The sequence below is a fragment of the Trachemys scripta genome, chromosome 1 (genome assembly GCF_013100865.1).
Source record: "Trachemys scripta elegans isolate TJP31775 chromosome 1, CAS_Tse_1.0, whole genome shotgun sequence".
Lineage (NCBI taxonomy): Eukaryota > Metazoa > Chordata > Testudines > Emydidae > Trachemys > Trachemys scripta.
This window is the reverse complement of record NC_048298.1, coordinates 292,087,767-292,110,978: the sequence shown is the minus strand read 5'-3', so window position 1 is coordinate 292,110,978 and position 23,212 is coordinate 292,087,767. Positions and strand designations below refer to the sequence as shown.

At 44.4% G+C, this 23,212-nt stretch overlaps 1 protein-coding gene across 2 annotated transcripts; it reads left to right on the top strand.

Moving 5' to 3' along the window:
- The first annotated feature begins 2,482 nt into the window (after positions 1-2,482).
- CKAP2 (cytoskeleton associated protein 2) lies at positions 2,483-23,154 on the top strand. Of its 2 annotated transcripts, none has more exons than XM_034758551.1 (9): positions 2,483-2,628; positions 7,500-7,587; positions 9,057-9,126; positions 11,005-11,867; positions 13,153-13,372; positions 13,868-14,035; positions 17,276-17,348; positions 20,988-21,336; positions 22,212-23,154. In XM_034758551.1, exons 1-9 carry the CDS (start codon positions 2,568-2,570, stop codon positions 22,462-22,464), a joined length of 2,145 nt encoding a protein of 714 aa, XP_034614442.1. In that variant the 5' UTR covers positions 2,483-2,567; the 3' UTR covers positions 22,465-23,154. The 2 variants fall into 2 exon arrangements, with proteins under 2 accessions (XP_034614442.1, XP_034614441.1); XM_034758550.1 differs by having other exon boundaries at positions 9,048-9,126.
- The last annotated feature ends 58 nt before the right edge of the window (positions 23,155-23,212 follow it).

Genomic DNA, 23,212 nt, shown 5'->3' with positions numbered 1-23,212 from the left:
GCACTAGGATATTTGGGGCAAATTTCCTGGTGCCCTGCACAGCTGCGTGCTGCTCCAGCCCCCTGCCCCGTGTCTTCCCATCTCTACCCCGCCCCTTCCCTGCCCCAGCCCTGCCTCTTTCCATCCCTGCCCCAGCCCCACCCCTGAGGAGTGCAGCAGGTGAGTGCTGGGGGGTGGTTCCCCCGTCCCTCAAGCCAGCTCCGCCCCCCCCCACGGAGGCCTGGAGCCAGCCCCTGTCCCACAGGGAGGCTGCGTAGGGCCCTAGATTAGCTAGGGACGGTCCTGTTGCCACCCTTCCTTCTACGCCACTGCTGGAGGCGGCACTACCTGCCAAGCTGGGCAGCAGAGAGTAGCTGCCTCTCTCCAATGGCCCATCTGTGAAGGCAAGGAAAAACCATGGACCAACAAAAGTTTTACCAACAAAAAGAGCTACCGCCGCTTGTTGGGGCTAGTTTTATTTTGCCAGCAAGAGAGCTGTCTCCTGCCAGCAAAGAACGGCTACACAGGAACGGCTACCTGTGCCACTGTAAGGTATGCAGTGTAGACATAGCCTTAGTGGAAAAAAGAACATAGAAAGCCATTACATCAGATTAAAGAAATAGATCATCATCTCTATTGTGCTGTCTCTCTAATGTTTCATCCTACTCAAAGCAACTGGCCATCCAAAAGGTGGGAGGACGTTAACAGGACTCAAAAGTAGCTGAAGACTAAGCAGAACCATGTAAAAATAACTATTGAGAAAGAGCAGGGGAGAGAACGCTTGCAAGATGTGAACGTGCACAAATAGGCCAATGTGTGTAATATGCATGCTAGGGTATTAATTTAATTAGCTCAAAAACTTACTCTCTGCTGTTGGTACAATTATTTATGAAAGAAGCATGGACACTTGAGAAAGCAGTACCAGGTGAAAGGAGAAAAGCAAATGGGGTCATAGGCACCAACTTTCTCCAGCGCCGGTGGGTGCCCATGCCCCTGACCCCTTTCCCCGCCCTGACTCCCCTTTCCCCGCCAATAGGCCCTACCCCCATTCCAACCCCCTCCCCCACCCTAACTCCGCCCCCTCCCTGCCCCTATTGGATCCCTTCCCCAAATCCCTGCCTCTTCCCCCAGCGTGCTGCGTTCCCCTTCCTCCCGCTCCCTCCCTGTCCCGCGAATCAGCTGTTTTGCGGCGCAAGCGCTGGGAGGGAGGGGAGAGAAGCAGGACGCAGTGGCGCACTCACAGAGGAGGCGGAGGTAAGCTGGAGCAGGGGCGGCGGGGTGGGGAGCTGCCGGTGGGTGCTGAGCACCCACCAATTTTTTTCCGTAGGTGCTCCAGCCCCGGAGCACACACTGAGTCGGCACCTATGGGATAATGATCTTCCCAAAAGGCTTCTTTGTGTACATAGTTGCCCATTCATTTAAGTTAAGTAGCCTGTTGCTTTTCTTTAAGTAGCTTTGTCACTGAAGTATGTGGCTTGGTGATTGGCAGTGCCTCCGAAATGGGGTTGGCTCGGTTTGGACATGCTATGAAAGGCAGTGCAGGTTTTTTATCTTACATAATGACACATTTCAGAGTAGCAGCCATGTTAGTCTGTATCCGCAAAAAGAACAGGAGTACTTGTGGCACCTTAGAGACTAACACAGTTATTTGAGCATAAGCTTTCATAGGCTACAGCCCACTTCATCAGATGCATAGAATGGAACATATAGTAAGGAGATATCTATAAATACAGAGAACATGAAAAAGTGGAAGTAGCCATACCAACTGTAAGAGGCTAATTAATTAAGATTAGGTATTATCAGCAGGAGAAAAAAAATTTGTAGTGATAATCAAGATGGCCCGTTTTGGACAGTTGACAAGGTGTGAGGATACTTAACATGGGGAAATTGATTCAATATGTGTAATAACCCAGCCACTCGCAGTCTCTATTCAAACCCAAGTTAATGGGCTCTAGTTTGCATATTAATTCAAGCTTAGCAGTTTCTGGTTGGAGTCTGTTTTTGAAGCTTTTTTGTTGCAAAATTGCCACCTTTAAGTCTGTTACTGAGTGACCAGAGAGATTGAAGTGTTCTCCTACTGGTTTTTGAATGTTATAATTCCTGATGTCAGATTTGTGTCCATTTATACTTTTGCTAGAGACTGTCCAGTTTGGCCAATGTACATAGCAGAGGGGCATTGCTGGATATATCTATCTATCTATCTTCTTACTATATGTTCCACTACATGCCGCTGATGAAGTGGGCTATAGCCCATGAAAGCTTATGCTCAAATTTGTTAGACTCTAAGAGGCCACAAGTACTCCTCCTTCTGTTTTATCTTGCGGATCTGTGAGTAACCCACAACCCAGCAGCTGTTTAGTTTCAAACCTCTCTCAAGTAGCCCCCCTCCTCCCTGCGCCCGCTGGCGGTGGTACTGCCCATGCGCGCTGCGTCCGGCAGCCTCTCCCAGGGAGCTAGCCCATTGGCCAATTCAAGTCCCGCGGCCGGGCCAATCCAGGAGGCGGTACCGTACCGGCCGCCTCATTCAAACGGCGGAGCGGGTGGTCGCGGCGGTTCTGTGGCTCCCTCCCTTTATATTGTCCGCGGCTATGAGCGGCCGCCTCCCTCCGCAACTCCCGGCCACCCGGAGAGCCGAGCCGGCCTACAGAGGTAAGCGCCGCGCCCCCGGGGCCCTTCTCACGGGACGCAGCTGGAAGGCGCCCGGCGGGGCCCGTGGAGCCGCCCCTGAGCCGGGCTCGCCCGCCGGTGCTGCTGGCCCAGGGCCCCCGCCAGCGGGAGGGAGCCCCAGCCACTCCCTCGGCCCCTGCCCGGGGACCCGTCCCGCCCGGAGCTGGCCCTGAAACCCCTCCAGCTTCAAGCAGCCGGTGTGTCGCATAGCGGGCGGGTCCGGGTCTGAAATCCGCCCGGCTGCCGAGGCGAGACAAGGTGGGTGAGACGCAGTGTCTTTTACTGGATTACTTCACCCAGCGTGTGTGTCTCATGTCCCCAAGCCCATAGTCCCGCCAGGCCCCACAACCCAGAGAAACGAGCCACGGGGGAAGGGGCAGGGGCAGTCAACTGTGGCTGAAAAGGCGGGGTAGCCTGTTTGTTCCCATGAAAACATCTGGTTAGTTTACACTGAATCAACTTCTTAACGCTCTTTTCTAGCAAGTATGAACATGTGACCGTTCCAGGGACAGCACAATTCGACTTGTCTTTAATATACACAACTATCACTACTGTTGTGCCTTAAAGATACTTTCTTAAAGAAGCTGATTCTGCGACCCTTGATGGGGAAAAAATAGCTAAATTCATCCCAGTTGCTTCCTTCTTTTAATCAAAAAGGGCCTTGAGAAAGTATGCCTTGAAGATGATCTAATTTGGGGTACTGTCAGATTTAAGTGGGGGAAGCAAATTCTACAGTAAGGATGCTCTGAGATCAGTCTGCTGCAGACTTCTGCTTTCCAAGTCTGTGGACTGCACCAGATTATTTCACCTGTCTGGCTGGGAGAGGCTTTTTCTTGGTTCCCCTGGAGTCCTAGCATAATGGGCTTTATGTAACAAAACCAACAACCTGAATAGCACCTGTCAGCAAAGTGGGATCCAGCACAGTCTCTGGAGTAAAAGTATAATGTGCTCTTGTATAAAATCCTAGTAAGTGACTGATCAGCTGCAATCATCATCATTAGCTGATGTTTCTCTGTCTTCAAGTGTAGCCTCATTTACAGCAGTTTGCAGGAATCCAGTCTAGAGATAAGAGACATGGATGATATTGGTAAGATCAGTATCTGAAAGGAAAGATCAGAACTTGTTAAGCAGGAAGATACAAAATTGCTCTTGACCAATGCTGCTATCTGGTCATCGCAGACAATTCAGGTTTTGAGAACCCCAAGATTGGAAACAAGTAGCAAAAGGAGGGCCTACTTGGTCAACAAGGGAAATGTTCTCAATAGGGCAGGTAAAAATGTGACTTAAAAAACCCACACATTTTATAAAACTTAAGTAGAATGTTTTATTTACATGTTGGTAGGGTTTTTTCTTCCCACTTTATAGTCTGTAATTGCTAGGGTGGATGATTTTTGTACTTGTTTGGTCAATTGTTAATAGCATTTCAGATTTATGTAGAGAATTTTCACATTTAAAATGCTGAAAAAGACAATTTTGAGGCCTTACTAATGACTTGACTATGAGAATAAAACAAATTCAAATAAAATTGATAAGCAAATAGCCCATTTTGTAATTACAGCCAGTATTGCCTTTTGATATGTTGAGTTTCCACAAGTCAAGACAGCTGAAACGCTTTGATTGGGCTATAGTCCATCAGGATTTGCACTTTGAGGTTAATGGGACTCTTGCTCCTAAGTCACAAGTGCTTTTGAATATACGACTCCTATGTACCAAAGGGTTATAAGGAATAGCCAGCATGCATTTGTCAAGAACAAATCATGCCAAACCAACCTAATTTCTTTCTTTTGACAGGCTTACTGGCCTAGTGGATGTGGGGAAGTAGTAGACTTAATATAACTTGATTTTTAGTAAGGCTTTTGACACTGTCCCACATGACATTCTCATAAGCAAACTAAACTAGAAAGTTTTCCTGCTTTAAAATTAGCAACCCCACCCCCAGTGTGGATGCAGTTATATCAATATACGAGTGGTTATGCCAGTATAGCTTTATTCTGGTTTGGGAAAAATAAGCTATACAGTGCAGACTGATGAGTGGCTGTGTCACCCCTGCCCTGTATCCTGGGGTGCCCTTTACAACGCCTTGCTTCTGTAGCCACCAGCCTGGACTGTCCACAAAAAACCTCCAGCATGTAAATCACTTCCAGCCATGTCTGTGTGTGCTGCAGCGAGCCAGCCAGATATACCTTGGCTCTTACCAGCCTCGGTTATGCTGCAGGGTGACCCAAACATACCCCGAGTCCTAGATTTTCCCCCAATAGATCCTGTACTGCCCAGCCCTGTCCTGAATAGCTCAAATATATTGAGCCCCATCTTGCTTTAAGGGAGTAATGTGTGCACAACTTGTTACCCCAAATGGAGTTACCCAGGCACTTCAACTTGAACACGCTGGATTAGATAAAGCAATAAAACATGTTTAATTACAAAGAGATTTTAAGTGAGTAGAAATGAAGAATAAAAGTCAGAAGTGGTTACAAGAAAAATTAAAAATAAAATGCTTACTGATGCCCAACTTTAACAAACAATTGGCTTCAAAACAAAGCTTTTCACCATATGCTTTCCACAGTCTTATTGACAAAACTCTTTTAGGTCAGGACCCCTCCCCCAGAATCCAATGGCTGCTGCCTTTGTCTTTTCAGATGCAGTAAATGTGATAGGCAGGGTAGAAAGAGTAGTGCCTTGTGGTGTGACTGTCACAACGGGTATAAAGGCACTTTTATTCCGATATAAAAGTCCTAGTGTGGACTCAGTTACAAAAACCTCATACCCCCCAACTGCCATAATTACACTGGTATAACTTTTCTAGTATAGACCAATCCTGGGTCTAATGAAACACTGGCATAGTGTTATCAGCATACTGGTGACAGTGCAATCCCAAATCTTCCTTAATGCCTTTCCTTTCCTCTGTCACAGTACTATTTTCAACGGACTTTTTAAACACATTGGACAGGAGGTGAGAAGGAAGCAAATAGAAAAGCAGGTGGAGACAGAATGGAACTTTTCTCTGGAACTTATACCTTAGAAAAATCTTTGCTAGTTCTGTGAAAAGCAGATTTTTAACCTTTCACCTGAAGTCACAGTGGGGAACAAGCTGAACCTTCCTTCACATTGCCTCTAACAGCTGGTATCAACCAAAGTCCTCCACTGATAGAGGCAACCAAATAAATGTATATATTATATAGTATAAACATTCTTCCAAAACCGCACCAAGAGGTGAAATATTAACAATGAATGTTAGTTGTTAAAACAGTAATCCTAGATTAAAGGTTTAACACATCACACTATTGTATAGAATTCAGATTTAAAAACTGAACACTGCATCCTTAACTTCTGACATGGGGACCAAAAAAGGGGCCAGGGAACTAAAGCGCAGCAGCGTAATTGTGTCACCAGCGCTGTAAAAAACCCACCTGCATGAGGGGTGTAGCTTTCAGCGCTGGTGCACTATCTACACTGCCACTTCACAGCGCTGAAACTTGCGGCACTTAGGGGTTTTTTCATACCCCTGAACCAGAAAGTTTCAGTGCTGCAAAGTGGCAGTATAGATGAGGCCTAGATTTGTTCTCCCTCACACTTTATGGTAGATTTGTGAAATGCCTGAAAGGTTTTTAGCACCCCCGCCATCCACCCCCCAAAAAAATTCTACTTGTTTTTGTTCACCTTTCTCTTACTGAATGACTCTGACAATAACTGGAGAACTACTAGTCTTATGACACTAGAAAAACTGGGGGGGGGGGGGGAAAACTGATTGAGATAGGAAGTGACTTCCACTGAGACCCTTAATACTGAATTGTGTGTGGAGAGGGGAAGCTTGGCTGAAGATTCAACACCCTGCCCCTTCAGTTAGGGGGCTGAGAGAATTCTCTGTCTACATCAGTTGTCCAACTCCTTCAGTAAAAACAGGGAAATTAAGGCTTCACATTCCTGAGTGTCTCACTGATGTGTAAAAAAACAGGTTTGTGTTTTTATTATTATTATTATTAACCCCCCCAAAAAACAAACAAACAAACAAAACCCATCAGGCCTTTTTACATGGTAAGACTATATCTAAATAAACATTTCTCCATGCTTGTTCTACTGTTGGTTCTGCATCTGGGTGGTGACAAAAAAGCACAAATATAAAATGAAGATCAGGTTCTGATAGCATTTACCAGTGTTGTCTATCTGTAGATTCAGTGCTGGCATAAGCTCCTCTGTGCCCTTTATGATAGCATTTCATTGTTGCTGCTGTTGCAAATGGAACTGCACCAATGCTAGACCCACAGTAGAAGAGGTGAAAAGTCCCTGTAGAGGCAGCCACAGAGAACAAAAGACCACCACTGTGACTTGGGAGTGGTTCTTGTTCAATGGTTAATTTAGCAGAACACCAACTGTGAAAATTGTTTAAATAAGCCACACTTCAATACACCTCTACCCCGATATAACGCGACCTGCTATAACACGAATTCAGATATAACATGGTAAAGCAGCGCTCCAGGAGGGCGGGGTTGCATGCTCCAGCGGATCAAAGCAAGTTCGATATAATGCGCTTTCACCTATAACGCAGTAAGATTTTTTTTTTTGGCTCCCGAGGACAGTGTTATATCGGGTAGAGGTGTATGTACAAAGTGTTAAATGAAAATCAAGATAAAATTGCTGTGTGGTGTGTGGCTATTAAAATTCTGACTATACATAAAAATCTTTTCTTCAAATCTCTGTCCAGAGGCTTTATTTATTTATTTTGTCTTTTGAGTCTTGGTAAAAATGAAATACATTTAGGCCAATTCGATTCTTATAAATTTGTTAGAAATGGGTTGAGCTGGAAATAAGGATTTTGTGTAACACTAAAAAAGTTAAACTTTCTTTTAATCCATTAGAACAAAGAAGACAAAAGGTTGAAGAGTACTTGTTAAGAAAAAAGGCCATTTCTGGATTGCTCATACAGGAGAAGTGGACAAATATTAGGTGGAGTCAATACCTTTGTCTGTTTAAATCTGTCTACCATGAAGGTGCCAGTTTACCCCTTTACGCTCTTGCTGTGGGAAACTGAATTACCAATCAATAGCACTTAACCAAATTTTAAGAAGTTACATTATTTAAATCTCTTTAGTTTTATATCATGCTCCTGGCTAAAAGCCTCTGAGTAACAAATACTGCTTAACAGCACATATTTCCTAGAAGTATAAGTGATAGCAAATCTCTGTAAACTGGAGATAGTGTGGTAAGAAGGACTGAGTAAGAGAACCCTGAGTTCTAATCCTGGCTCTGCTATTGATTTGTTGCATGACTTTTGCAGATCATTTCCCTTCTGTGCCTCAAATTTCCCATCTATAAAACCAGGAATAAGATTGCTTTCCTCCTTAAGGGTGTTGTGAGAATTAGCATTTGTGCTACACTTTGAATGTATAACATGAAATGTCAAATATTTGCCATATTCCTACAGCTAATTTGTAGCAGGTCAGGATGTTCAATGGAAACATCATGCTATCTTAGTACAATGATTTGTAATCCTAACTATCAATGCAGCGGCAATATTGCTCATCCTAATTGAGTACTTCGATCTGTCCTTTCACTTTCTTACTCTTTTTTTGGTTGGGGCTGGGGATGAGGTGTTTGGGGTGCATGAAGGGGCTCCGGATTTGGGGGGGCTTAGGGCAGGGGATTGGGACCTAGGCTTACCTTGGGCAGCTTACCTTGGATAGCTCCCGGTCAGTGGTGCAGCGAGGGTGCGAAGGCAGGCTTCCTGCCTGTCCTGGCACCGTGGACCGTGCTGCGTCCTGGAAGTGGCCAGCAGCAGATCTGGCTTCTAGGCGGAGGCGCACAAGCAGCTCCGTGTGGCTCTCGCTTGCAGGCACCATCCCCCGTTGGGAAATGGCCAATGGAAGTGTGGAGCTGGTGCTTGGGCAGTGGCAGTGCATGGAGCCCCGTGGGGGGGGCCCCCCCACCTAGGAGCCGGACCTGCTGCTGGCTGCTTCTGGGGTGCAGCGCGGTGTCAGAGCAGGTAGGGACTAGCCTGCCTTAGCCAGGCAGCACTGCTGACGGGACTTCCAATGGCCCGGTTGATGATGCTGACCAGAGCCGCCACAACCCAGTACTGGGTCGCGATCTGCAGTTTGAAAACCACTGTTCTAAAGCAAAAATAATAGCTACTAGCTCTGTTTCTCTTCTGTGTTGGCAAGAGGAACTGGTATATGTGTCTTATGCTTGTGGCATGAAATATTTCTATGCAGTGGTTTTGATTTGTAAATTCAAACTGAAATAGATTTCCTTTTGGGACAAAGTTACTATTGTGCTATCTTGTGGAAACCACGAATGCTAGATCTTGGTGGTTTCCCTGCTTAACATACAGAAATGTTACTATAGTGTATATTATGCAAAATATATTTTTAGCTATTCTTAACTCTTCGCTTTTGACTTTTTAAAAGCAATAACAGAACTGGGAAAGCAGCTAGTGATAAACTGGAAGACAAAATAAAGGTCTTAAAATCTGCTAAGCAGAAAATGGTAAGTTGTATGAGGGTTTTTTCCTTTACATAACTGATAGACACTGGTAAAACTGCTTGTTTTAGCATTAACATAAGTGTCTTCCACAACATGGAAGAAATCGTACACATGTAGCAGTAAATGATTAAGATTTCATTCACATTAACCAGTTAATCTGTGCTCCTGCAGAGCCTTAGGAAGTGCTATCTTTATGAATATACTGTATCCCAATATTTTTTCTCCAGTACAGAATAAGTCTTCTGAACTGACTACTAAGAGACTGAAAGGACTGATTAATGGAATTATTTTACTGTGACACCTATAGTTCACAGTTCCATTCTGATATCCTGTCTTCACATACTCATAACTTCAGGAAATAATTTTTGGCTGAAATTTTCCATGTTCAGTCTTTGTATTCTTTTTTTTAAAGTTTGAGAAAAATCGTGCCCCTCTGTGATGGGATCCCTGGGGTACAGCCTGGGACCCCGGTGCCCTCTTAACTCTCCAGCCTGGGCTGTCTCTTTCAATGCTTTGCTAGTGACAAGCAGCAACCCCCTCCAAGTGCTGTTATCACTCAGAACAATTGCATGTGCAGCCCCCCCACCCAGCTAGACTGGATGAATGCTCCCAGAGCCCACTCATGAATCACATGGAGAAAGGCACCAGCCAAATCCCCCCAGCTCCTAGCCTTGTACCTCAGGAATATACCCTCGTGCTTTGCTCAAGACAAGCGGTGCATGTTTATTAATTGGTTCACCACTTCATCAATGGAAAGTTGATATACACCAGCCTTTGTGAACCTGAGCAAATTTACCAAATACTTCAGGCAAACTCACTGGTAAAGATAAACAGTAAAACCAGTTTGACTACAAAAGATAGATTTTAAGTGATGAGCAAAAAGTCAGTTAGTTACCAACATAAAATAAAATATAAGCATGCGGTCTAAACTCTCAACCCTATTAGACTGGGCAACATTCTAGGTTAAGCAGTTTTTCTCACCCCACTGGACATTGCAGTTCATAGTACACAGGTTTCACCCTTGAAACCTGGGCCAGTCTTCTCTGTTGGAGTCTTCTGGATGTCCTTGTTGCTTGCACCATAGATGAGGCGAGGAGAAAAGGCCAAGCATGAGGCCACTGTGTTCTGTTTTATACCCTCAGTGCATGTGCTTGGAGAACACAAGTCCAGGCATATCTGATGGGCATTGCTGAGTCACCAGGCAAGGTTGAGCAATTCCCCTGGTGTGGCTTGTGCAAGTGAGTCATTGCATTCTAGCTTCCTTGCTGGACAATGGCTGTTGATGGTTGTTTGACACCGGCCTCGGTGTTGGTTAGCTCCCTTGTCCTTGTATCTAGGGATCTAATATCTGGGCAATTCCCCAACTCTCAGCAGGTTTTAGTACCAACCATTCAACACAATTTCATAACTTCATATGCACCAATGATATACATATTTAGATAGAACCATGGCTTTCAGCAGATCATAACCTTTCCCCTGATCCCTCACATGGCATACTTTATATAAAATATCACAATTGTATATAAATGATGAATATGGGGATTACAGGGCACTCCCCCTGAGGCATAGTGTCACACCCTGGTTGAGAACCACAGCTTTAGATTCTAGAAACAGTTGCCTCTCTTATCCTTATTCAATGCTTGGGTGAAGATTTTGCAGTGGCAAGTAGAAATAACAGTTCATATTCCCCTTGTTTGACTCCCTTGTAGGTGTGATGGATCCCCACTTTCTTCAAGGCCAACTTACAGTATTATTAATTTCCCCCAAAGTCTTATAAGCCTACCACTGTTTGGAAGGCTTATAAATTGCTGAAATGAAATGCAGATTATTGCCATATGTTACGCATTTTTAATATTTTTTTCATGTTACTTCCAATTTCAGGAAGATAAAGAAAATGCTAATAGACCTCCATGGACTCAATCAAACAACACTCTGAAAAAAAACACTGCTTCTTCAAAGGATGAAACCTTGAAAACTACTACCATATTGACAAACTCAACTGTAGGAACAAATTGCAGTCCTGAAGATTTTAGTTCAGCTATTAACACTTCCAAAGATGAAGCTGTTGAAATAAAAACTTATCATGTGTCATTTAGCCAGTCCTTCCTGCACAAAAGAAACATCAAAGAGAAGCAACTGATTGCAGACAAGCAGAACTCTGATGCCAGCCTGCCAAAGAAACATGTGCCTGGCTCATATTGTGGCAAGGTTATCCCATCGAAGATAAACTCCTTCCGAAAAACACTAGAAAATGAGGATGCAAAGAGTTCTTTGGCAAACAAGAAACCTATAGCTCCTGCCACCAAACCAGCAGTGAGACCATCATCCACCAGCAGCAATAATGCAGTCATAAATAATATTAGAGCCACAAATTTGGCTAGTGCTGCTAAACCTATACATGCCACCCCCTTTCAGAAGAGACCACCTGTGAGGGCTTCTCATAGCACCCACTCAAAGTCCATCCAGAACAAGGAGAAACAAATAGTCACAAGTGTGTCTGTAAATAATATGACTGTCCAAAAAAAGCCTGATAAAAGTGGGCCACCATCATTAAAGACAGCTCTTCACAATGCTAAGCCCCCTTCTGTGCCTGGGGCAAAGAGAACTGAGGTTCCACTCAGAGATGTCAGATTAGGAACTTCAGCAAAGTCTATTTCTGTAACCTGTGGTACCAAGGCCACCCAGGATTCAAAAGCTGGCAACAGAAAATATGTTCTGCCAAAAGAGTCAACAGAAGAGAGAAGGTAACTGGATTAATCAAATTGTGTGTGTGGCCTTTTTTCTTTAAAAAGGTGACTCCCTCTCCTGCCCCTCCCCCCCAACAGATCTCAATAGACTTGTTTCAGCTGTGAGTGGATGTGCTCATATTGTTTTTAGGTCCACTAGTAAGTTTATATATAGACATTCTTGTGCTCAGAACTGCAAACTACCTTTTTCTGGTTGAAAGCCATCAGACTCTAAAGAAACCAAGATTTAAAACTGAGGAGTAGAATTCAGATATTGCAGCAGCATTTTAGGCTCTCAACTTGTCCTGCTTCGTTGTAGTTTATGCAGCATCAGAGAAACACATCTCCAGTGTTTCAGGCCTTCTTGTGTTGTGTTGGCCTTGGCAAACCTGATGCTGGTGTACATGTAATCAAACCACAGACAAACAGCAACTTGCAAAAAATAGCTTAGTGCATGATGTACGTAGAAGGTAATATTTATTAGAAACTGTGTAATAGGGGAGGAGAACTAGATTGCTTCATTCACTAATAGAATAGTGTTTTTCAGCTCTAGATCAGAGATCTGAATCCAGTCTAGATAATTAGAGACAGTTGTTACCAGCTTATGGCTGGTGGCCTGTATGAAATGAATTGGTATTCTTGGTGCAGTTATCCCAGTAGATATCTGTAACTTAGCAATAATTGGCAGTTTCAGTATGAAGCCAAAGGATTCAAATGGGGGTAGAATCTGGTGTATACTCTTAAGAAATGGCCCTTTTGGAATAGGACCCAGGTCTGCTATGGTAGGGTGCTTGCACTGCCATACCCTATGTTCTGCCTGTTCTGTGGATAAAGGGATTCTGTCTTTAGGACTCAGTCTAGTGCTTCTCATAAGTATAAACTCAGTTCAGATTTTTGTTCTCTAAACTTATGGGGCCATCCCAGTAGCTTAGAAGCAGTTCTCTGCACTATGTAGGAAAAACAGGGTTGGTGGTGGGTTTTTGTTTGTTTTTTATACCCTCAATTTTTTGCTTCTGTTAGACACTTCTATCTTCTCTTGTCCCAACTTGCTGATCATAAACATCTCTAGCGGATGGAAGTAGTGGCATCAAGGTTTCAAAGGCTTCCATGCACAGGTGATATCTGCATGGCTTGATTAGAGAGAGGTGATAATTAAAAATTCTCTAAGGACTTTCCTCATCTACCCTCAAAGTGTTTTTACGTGATTTGTGTTGACTGGCCCTAATCTTAATCTTTGTGTATATATGGTGAAAAATAAGCTATTCTACAACAGATACTAATATACTGATTTACTTAAATGCAGAATTCGTCTGGCTGAATGGAAGGCAACCAAAGGAAAAGTGATAAAGAGGCCATCATCTACTGTGCTACAAGTAGCCCAGTCTGAGACACAGACATCAGAAGAAACTCCAAAAGAACCAGTTGAGTCTTTCTGGGCTACCATAGTAGAAGAGGATGAGCAAGGATTATTCAGTGAAAATGTCAACAAAACTCTTGTGGAATGTCTACATTTAACAGAACAGGTATTCATTTTGTTGTATACTAACATCATGATCCTGTATGCCCTTAATGCATGGAACTCCCATTGACTTCAGTAGTAATTTCATGCTCTGAGGGCTCATGTGATTCAGCCCCAAGTAACCAACCACCTGGTTTAGGAAGCAAGATGCACACTAGAATTGACTTTTATGTGGTGCCCAGTATGAAAGGAAAGGAAGTAATTCCATAGTCCACTTGTTACTTCATTAATTTTATTGAACCTTTTTACAAAAGTTACCTAAAAAGTGACGCTTCTAGAACTTGGAGAAGAGAAATTATCTCCTATTTCCTAACACTCTGTACAGACAATTTCATTTTGAAGACTAGGTGAATGTAAATATTTTTCATTACTACCAATTTATTCAGGGTCACTAGAAAAAACAGAAGCAAATACAAGTTTTCAGTAACAACTGTATAGTCACTACCTTGGAATATGTTTATTAGGATTCAGTCTTCCTGTCATTTTATGTAAATATTAGGGTTTTCCTGGGGATGAAGTACATGCAATGCTGGAAAAGCTGATTCAAAGTGTTCCAGATGCGAAAAAACTTGCAAAATACTGGGTGTGTCGCATGCGTCTGGAACAGCTGGGCCCAATTGAAAAGATCATTGCTGTTTATGAGGAGGCTATTCTGGCAGGAGCACAGGTGAGAAGCGGAATCTTGGGGTTTTTGCAGTGAAAGAGTGGTGGATGTAAAAACCGGTGCATGCAGAAGAACTTCTACATCAGAGGTCAATAGGCTGACCAGGGGCCAAATCCAGAACACAAGATGCTTTTTAATGGACCCTGAAATCTTTTTTATTTATCGATGTTGTTTATAAAAATCATTTTCTCTGGAGTTTGGACCTTGACTATACCTTGACCAAGAAATTTGGACCTTGACCAAAAATAGACTATCCCTGTTCTATATCGGGGATCGGCAACCTTTGGCATGCAGCTCGCCAGAGTAAGGCCCCTGGCGAGCGGGGCCGGTTTGTTTACCAGCCGCGTCCGCAGGTTCAGCCGATTGCAGCTCTCACTGGCTGTGGTTCACCGTCCCAGGCCAACGGGGGCGGCGGGAAGCAGCGGCCAGCACATCCCTCGGCCCATGCCGCTTCCCACCGCCCCCATTGGCCTGGAGTGGCGAACTGTGGCCAGTGGGAGCCGTGATCGGCCAAACCTGCGGACGCAGCAGGTAAACAAACCGGCTTGGCCTGCCAGGGGGCTTACCCTGGCGAGCTGCGTGCCAAAGGTTGCCGATCCCTGTTCTATATATTAACACTGGCTGCTTCTAGTAAAAAGGGGTGGCTCACTTATATTGAGTTAATTAATTAAACATATAAGCTTTATAAACTTGTTGCAACTGTGAATCTTTGCATTTATGCTGCAACTTCAGTAAACAGCAACTATTACTTTTCAAGGGGAGAAAAATGAGCATCAAAATTACTTCTAGGAAAAATGATGAAAAACTAGAACTTCTAATGTATGCAATATTGATGTAGCTGTGTTGATCCCAGGATATTAGAGAGACAAGGGGGGTGAAGTAATATCTTTTTATTGGACCAACTTCTGTGGGTGAGAAAGGCAAGCTTTCAAGCTACACAGAGGTCGTCTTCAGGGCTGGGAAGGGCACTCTGAGTCACAGGAAAATACAAGATCAAACAGATGGAATATGTGCAACTACTTATGGTTCTCAACCCCTTAGACCAGTGGTCCCCAAACTTGAGGGCTGCGCCTCCCTGCTTACTCCTAGAGTGAAGGGTGGGTGGGGATGGCATGGACGGCGTAAGGGGGCCAAAGCTGGGGCTGCAGGGATGGGGTCTGGTGACTGAGCCGCTGCTAGGGGCCAAGGTTGGGGGTGATGGCAGGAGTGAAGTTGCAACTGAGCCTCAGTGAGGGCTAGCAGTGGAGCCATGCTGAGGCTGCAGGTGGGGCCAAGCACGAGGATGGGAGCTGAGGCTGTGGCTGGGGAGGGGTGGGGTGGTGCTCCCTCCCTGCCCCCCATGGGGGCTGGCCCAGACTCGCCACATCCCCTTGAAGGCCCCTGGGGGGTGCACCCCACACTTTGGGGACCTCTGCCTTTGACATAGGCCACAAAAGATTTAGACTGAAAACTGACTGAACAGAAGTCAACTATATATACAGACAATAGATTTCCAAAGAGGTTTTCACCCCCATTCAAAATTTTAGGGGTTTGCAAATGAAAAAGGTTGAGAACCACTGTTTGAAGAGATGATTTAATGTGAAGCGGCCTGCTAAGGCACCTGTAGTCATATGACAAGGGGGGGGGGGGGGGGGTTAGTGGGTTCCAAATGTAAGCCTGGGAGCTTAAATTCATAACTTTGCTAGACACTAAAAAGAATGGTCTTAATAAAGACACTGGTTTTATGGCTCATTACAACAATCTGTAACACACTAGCCCTCCCTCTTTGCCGTATGACTACAGGAGTGTTTATGGGCCACTTTACCTTGAATGATCCCTTAGAACAGTGGTTTTTAAATGTTTTTTTTTTTTTTTCTGGTGACCCAGTTGAAGAAAATTGGTGCCTGCTACCTAGCAGAGCTGGGGATAATGGGTTTGAGGTGCAGGAGGGGGCTGTGGGTAGGTGGGGCTCAGGGCTGGGGCAGAGGGTTGGGGTGTGGGCTTACCTCTGGCGGCACCCAGTCAGTGGCACAGCCGGGGTGCAGAGGCAGGCTTCCCGCCTGTTCTGGTACAACAGACCGCGCTGCGCCCCGGAAGCAGCCAGCAGCATGTGCGGCTCCTAGGCGGGGCTGGACCTGCTGCTGGTCGCTTCCAGGGCGCAACGTGGTGTAGAAACAGGTAGGGACTAGCCTGCCTTAGCCAAGCAGCACCATTGACAGGACATTTAACGGCCTCATCAGCGGTGCTGACCGGAGCCGTCACAACCCAGTCCCTTCTGTTCCGTGACCCAGTTCTGGGTCGCGACCCATGGTTTGAAAACCACTGCCTTAGAATATTTATCAGATTGATCTTGTATTTAGCTGTGACACTGAAGACCCGAAGAGCACTGTGTAGCTCAAAAGCTTCTCTCTCTCTCTCTCTCTCTCTCCAACAGAAGTTGTCCCAATAACAATTTTACTTAACCCACCTTGTCTCTAACTTCTAATGTTACTTAGATGTTCTTGTTACTTTTATTTATAGGATTTGCTAACATTAAGGTTGCAAAAGAAACACAAGACTTGTATGCAAAAATTCAGGTTCTAGCAGGAACAATAATGCTACCACATTGTACAGGATGAATCATATGCAGTGTGGCAAAGTTGATATTGCAATCTTTGCACACTTTGACTCATGTTCATACTGCATTAACATAAGGATTTATAATTAGGCTTAGCAGAATTTGATTTGTTTGTACAATTTTGATGGATAATATCAATGTTTAAGCATTTTTTCAGTTTTTATCCCTTACATTTTCAGTTGTTTTGTTTTGGGTTTAAATTTTCAGGTTGCAGGAAATTGCGGGGAGAATTATTTAATGACCATAGATGCTTAGATTCAAAAAGTTTAACGCTTTGTAATTGTTTAAAAATACAAATTGTCAGTTGCATATCAAAATATATACACTAAATATCCTTAAATCAAACTAAGTTCTCAACCAGCATGTTTCTGACTTTGCCTATCTGTAAATTTTGATTGTGATTGATGGAAATATTTTTCATCATTTTGTATCCGGGTGTGCAAGCGCACATGTTGAAATCAACATTTACCAATAAAAATCTAATCTTTCTAAGTCTGTTTATAATACAGTTAATCAATTGTAATGTTCATAATATAACTTATTTTTAATTTCCACATTAAACTCTAGAATAACTAAGTAGGGACTATAAAAATCAATCTCACAGAGCTGACTTTATGGGCCATTAATGGAAGCAACTTTTCTTCCAGCCTAAGGATGAGTTACGACACACAGTAGCAGATATTATGAAGAATACTGAAAATCTTCGGAAGTCAGTTGTTGGTAAGATTGAATACTCTTTCTTTCAGTTAACCTTAAATTATCGGACTCCGTGAATAAAATGTTAAACCAGGGGTTCTCAAACTGGGGGTCGGGACCACTCAGGGGGTTGCGAGGTTATTACATGGGGGGGGAGGAAGGGGGGTGTCACAAGCTGTCAGCCTCCACCTCAAACCCTGCTTTGCATCCAGTATTTATAATGGTGTTAAATGTATAAAAAAAGTTTTTAATTTATAAGGGGGGGGGGAGTCACATTCAGAGGCTTGCTATGTGAAAGGGGTCACCAGTACAAAAGTTTGAGAACTACTGTGTAAAACTTTTTAAAAAAACAGGGTGCACTCTGTTAGCCATATGGTATGGAAGCTGATCTATTTAGTGTCTAAACTTCAAGTTGTCTGAAACGTAATGCAAAGTTTGATTAAAACTTACTGATTCCTCCTCAGCTGCTAGCATGTTGCCAATAGTGACAAGTGACACTGGCAGACAGGGAGCCCCAATCATATGTAGATTTTTTTTTTTTTTTTCCCAATTTTTATTCTTCATTGACTGTCAGTGGTGTCCAGCCTTTTCAGCCTTAGGTTCAAATGTTTCAAAAAGGTCAGGGGCTAAAATCAGTAACTGGGGCAGATTCTCTTGATGGCACAAAAGTATCAGCAACCACCTGCAAATTCCTGCTGAGGAATCATCCAGTATGATGAATTAAAGGTGCCTATGTGACGGGTTGGATCACAGAAACCCTCTTGGGAGCTGCCACCTGATGTGCCAAGACTACTTCTACCCCTGCTTTCCCTGCCAGCTCAGGACTCCAGCACCTTGTCTTGCTGAGCCAGACACGCCCATCTGCTCCAACAAAGACCCAGGGTCTGAATTACTTACCCCAAAGCTGCAGGTTTACCTGAAAGCAGCTAACAGAAGTCAACACTCAGATGCCCAACTCCCAATGGGGTCTAAACCCAAATAAAACCGTTTTACCCTGTAAAAGCTTATATAGGGTAAACTCATAAATTGTTCGCCTCTATAACACTGATAGAGGGATATGCACAGTTGTTTGCTCCCCCAGGTATTAATACATACTCTGAGTTAAGTAAAAAGTGATTATATTAAATACAGAAAGTAGGATTTAAGTGATTCCAAGTAGTAACAGACAGAACAAAGTAAGTCACCAAGCAAAATAAAATAAGATGCGCAAATCTATGTCTAATCAAACTGAGTACAGATAAGATCCTTGCCAGTTCCAGAATGCTCCCTTTTACTGACTAATCTCCTTTTAGCATGGGTCCAGCAATCACTCACACCCCTTGCAGTCACTGCCCTGTGTTCCAGTTTCTTCCAAGTATCCTGGGGGGGTGGAGATGCTCTCTTTAGCCAGCTGAAGACAAAATGGAGGGGTCTCCCAGGGGTTTAAATAGACTTTCTCCTGTGGGTGGAGACCCCCTCCTCACTCCTATGCAAAGTCCAGCTCCAAGATGAAGTTTAGGAGGCACCTGGGCAAGTGAGTCATGCGTGGACATGTGACAGTTTTTACAGGTAGCATCCATTGTTTACATGCTACCTTGAACGTCCTCAAGTAGACTTCTTATGTGGATTGGAGCATTCCAAGATCCATTGTCCTTTAAGTGTTTCTTGATTAGGTATTTAACTTCAACATCATAGGCGTGCACAGGGAGTGTGCCTGGGCACACCCTAATGCAGGGCAGGCAGAGCTGTGGGGGGTGGGGTTACGTGCTCCCGCAGGGCAGCATGTATGGCGCTGCACTGAGCCAGATGCTGCTAGGAGCCTCCCTCGTGGTTTTGGGGTGGGGGGGGCTGGAAGTGGNTGCATCCAGGGGAGAGTTGACAGAAGCAGGGCAACTCTGTACGCTGCCTCCCTCCCCCCTTCCAGTGCTGACCTAGTTCCTAGCCCATTGGTCAGGAACCCTGGCCAATGGGAGCTGTGGGGGGGCGGTGCCAGAGCTGCCTGACCACACCTCCCCTGCAGGCAGGGGGAGGGAGCTGCAGGCAGAGAGAGCCTCAGGATATTCCTCAGGGGGACAAGGAGTCCAGGGCAGCCTGAGGGGTTAGTAGGGGGTCTGGCGCTGGCAGCAGCAAGTGGCCTGGCGCCAGCCCGCTCTGCTCCACCCCACCGGCTCCCAGCATTGCTCAGTGGAGGGGGTTTGGGGGAAGGGGTGGGGCATGCTGGGGCCGGGTTGCTCGCTGGTGCCAGGCTCCCCGCTAAGCCCCCAGGCTGCTCTGGACCTGTGTCCCCCTGAAGCACAAGACCCCCCAAAGCACAGGGTCCAGGGCGGTTGCCCCGATCCGTCCTATGGTTGGGACAGCTCTGCTTGGGCACTACCAAAAATCATACAAACTTGCAGCCCCTGATTGAATAGGGGGTGGGATTATGGCGTGGTGGTCTCTTGAGGGGGCGGTCAGGGAGCATGGGGGGTTGGATGGGGCATGGGAGTCCCGGGGTCTGTCAGGAGGTGGGGGATGGATAGGGGTTAGGGGACAGGGAGCAAGGAGGGTCGTGGGGGGAGGTCTTTGGAGGCAGTGGTCAGGGGACAAGGAGCTGGGGGGGTTGGATGAGTTGGGAGTTCTGCGGGGGCTGTCAGGAGGCAAGGGTGTGGAGAGGGGTTGGGGGAGGCAGGGAGCAGGAGGGGTTGTATGGGTCAGGAGTTCTGGGGGTCCTGTCAGGGGGTGGGGAGCAGTTGGATAGGCATGGGAGTTCTGGGGGTCTGTCTGGGGGTGGGGGTGTGGATAAGGGTCGGGGCAGTCGGGACAGGTAGAGTCCTAGGGGGGGCAGTCAGGGGACAAGGAGCAGGGAAGCTTAGGTAGGGGATGGGGTCGTGGGAGGCAGTTTGGGGCAGGGGTCCCAGGAGGGGGTAGTCAGGGGACAAGGAGCAGGGGGGTTGGGGGTTCTGAGGGGGGAAGTCAGGGCGTGGGAAGTAGGAGGGAGTGGATGGGGGCAGGGCTAGGGCATGGCAGGGGCGGGGCTCCCTGGGTGCACACCCTCATGAAATGGGCTGCGCACGCCTGTGTTCAACATTCCTTTCTCCAGGAACTGACCAAATGCTCTATGAAGGTTATTTAGAAATCAAGCCAGTACACAGCTAACATTCATAACTTCAAATACAAAAATGATACATGCATACAAATAGGATTAATACATTCAGTAGATCATAACCTTTACGGAGATATGTTACATGGCATATTTCCATAAAACACATTCTAAGCATATTTCTATAAAGCCTTATGGGAGGTACTGTCACAGCCTAGTGTGGTGTTTTTTTCCTCAAAAAGTACTATACACCTGCCACCTGAAAATCGGGCTGCTTTCAGGTATGTCAAGTTGACCATTCCAAATCATTTGCCTTTGAAAATTTAGGCCATTGTGGTTTGTGATAATTCACGTTGCTTGTGGAGAAAATGTGGTTTTAGCAATGTAGGTGAAACTAAGGTCTATGAAACACTATTGTGCAATAGATTGTTGTTGTAAAAATGGTTTGGTGTGCAGAAGCTCTAGAATTTCAAAGATACCCCTTACTGGTTACTGAAGAACATGGTGAAACCACTGACCTTTGCATCTTGTTTTACACTCTGCCGCTAGTTACTAGATCCTTAATTGCAACTAATCATGACTTTGTCCCTATTTCTAACTTTTAGAGGAATGTGTGAAGGAAGAAGTTATCAGCAAAGAAGCTAACTCTTTGGTAGAGAATGTAGAGGAAGTCTTCAAAGAGCTCAACTTGAATGATGAAGAGAAGGCAGAGACTAGCAATGAAGTGATCAAGAAAGAGGAAACAGATTCATCCTTGAAGTCAAGACAAGAGACCTTACCTAAAGAAAGTAAAAAGCACAGAACAAAGTACAAAGAACACACTAAGAAGTCTGAAAACTACAAAACTGAAGATATAATAAAAGATGCAAACTTAGAATTTAAGACTCCTGAAAAAGAAAAGGAGGGGTCTTATTTAATTAAATACAATTTGTCAACCACTCCATACTTAGAAAGGTACGATCACTTATGGTAATCTTAAAAGTTCCTGCACTTTCACAGTGTCTGGGGAAACTGTGATATGTATTTGCATCACAACTGCAACAAATCAAACATCCTAGACTAGTGAACATCCAGTTTGGAACTGGAATTCCAAGAGTCTAATCTTTTGAGGGCTGCTTCTCCTTTCACCATTGGGGTGAATGGGTGGAGAAGAGCTTTACATCTAAAGGAAAGACTCTCTTTATAGGCCTGTCACAACTCAAATCTTTCAAATTGACACAAGCCATCGGTCTTGGCTTTTCTTTTGGCATAAATATCAATTGTCTCCACACCTTTAAGAGTCACCTTATTAGTCACAAAATTTAATTCTTTGCATCTGGGGGTTAACACTGAAGAGCCTAGGATACTTACCCTGAACACTACAAAGCAGAGCTTCCCCTGCTCAGGAATACATTATGTATTTTGGGTAAGTCCTGCCCAGCTTTGGAACCTGAATTGCTGCATGCCTGGTGTAGAAGGCTGTACGCTCTGTGGAGGATCTAGGAAAAAGTCAGGTGGATATGTTTTTTTGCCTGGAGCAACTCTTGACTAGCAAACGTAGTGGAAAAGAACTCTGTCCTTGGGCAAAATGAATGTAATGCTTAAAACGTACTTACCACTTCTCTGGTTTTAGCTTCTGGGGGCATTGTATGTGGTCATTATCTTCTCTTTTTGCTGGGGAGGGGGGAATGGGAGGGTACAATTGGCTAAGGCAGGAAGCATGGCTTGTTGTTTGTATGGTCTTTGACAGACTTTCACATGGATGTTTCCATAGAAAGACAGTAAGACTAAATGTGGCTCAATATACATCTTTAATCCACAAATGTGTCTGTTTTTTTTCTTTTCTGAAGTGTGAAGAAGAAGATGCAGTGTGAGGCAAATGACTCTGCTGTTAAAGATATAAAATTCTTGACCCCTGTGAGGCGTTCTCGTCGCCTTCAGGAGAAGTTGTGCAAGTTACCAGATATGTTAAAGGATCATGATCCCTGTGTTTCTTCGCTTGAACAGCTGGGAGAACTCGGAGCTGTAAACAATGCCTTTATCTACAGGCAGAACAGTGCACTACAAGAACCCATTACTCATCTGGAAGAGCAAGAAGAGTAGTAACTTTAGTAGGGAAGATTTACAAATCCTCTTAGATAAGTTTGATTCATTCCTGGTTTTGCAATTGGTGTATTCTGTTTTAGATATACAGAGCTGGCTTAGTAACTTAAAGGTTTTAAGATGGTTCAAGCAAATTCCATATTGCTTATTTTGGAGTACAGCAGTTGCAGAATCAAGTATAGTGCAAACTTCTGTTTTATTTGAGGAAGAACTTCAAATATTTAAACTCACTTTTATTTCATAAGGTTTTTTCTTAAGCTTTGTAGCAAATATGTAGTGTTGGTTTGTTTTGCCTTGTAAATATTTGTCTGTCTTGTTTAAATGTTACATTGAATACTAATTAGGGAATGGATTTAACATGCTAATAACCTTGTAATGGATGTCTAGCCATGATGACCCCCTCTCCCCCATTATAAGCTAAATAGTTTAAAAATTCACACAATTTACATTCTTGCTCTTAAAAGAAAACATAAAAATGATGATCAATGAGGGGTATGTATTGATGTGTAACTGATTTGCTGAATTGGAAAACTGAAACCAAATACTAAATTAATTTTTTTCTATGAGTGGAGCAAATGGTGAACTTCAAAATAGCTAGCCCCCTTGATTAGTGTATTGAAACTTTAATATAGGCTTGTGTTAAGCAATCTGTAACATAAGACTTTCTATTAAACTTACCAATTCACATTACATTTGTTTTATTTATACTGTTTACATCTTAAATTCAGGGGACTAGAATTGCGGAAAG

What these genes read in the sequence shown, in the direction of transcription:
- CKAP2 (XM_034758550.1), top strand. Translation starts at nt 2,568, where the DNA reads ATGAGCGGCCGCCTCCCTCCGCAACTCCCGGCCACCCGGAGAGCCGAG. An exon ending in AGCCGAGCCGGCCTACAGAG is followed by an intron (nt 2,629 to 7,499) that starts GTAAGCGCCGCG and finishes TTAATCCATTAG; the next exon opens with AACAAAGAAGACAAAAGGTT. An exon ending in GAGTCAACAGAAGAGAGAAG is followed by an intron (nt 11,868 to 13,152) that starts GTAACTGGATTA and finishes ACTTAAATGCAG; the next exon opens with AATTCGTCTGGCTGAATGGA.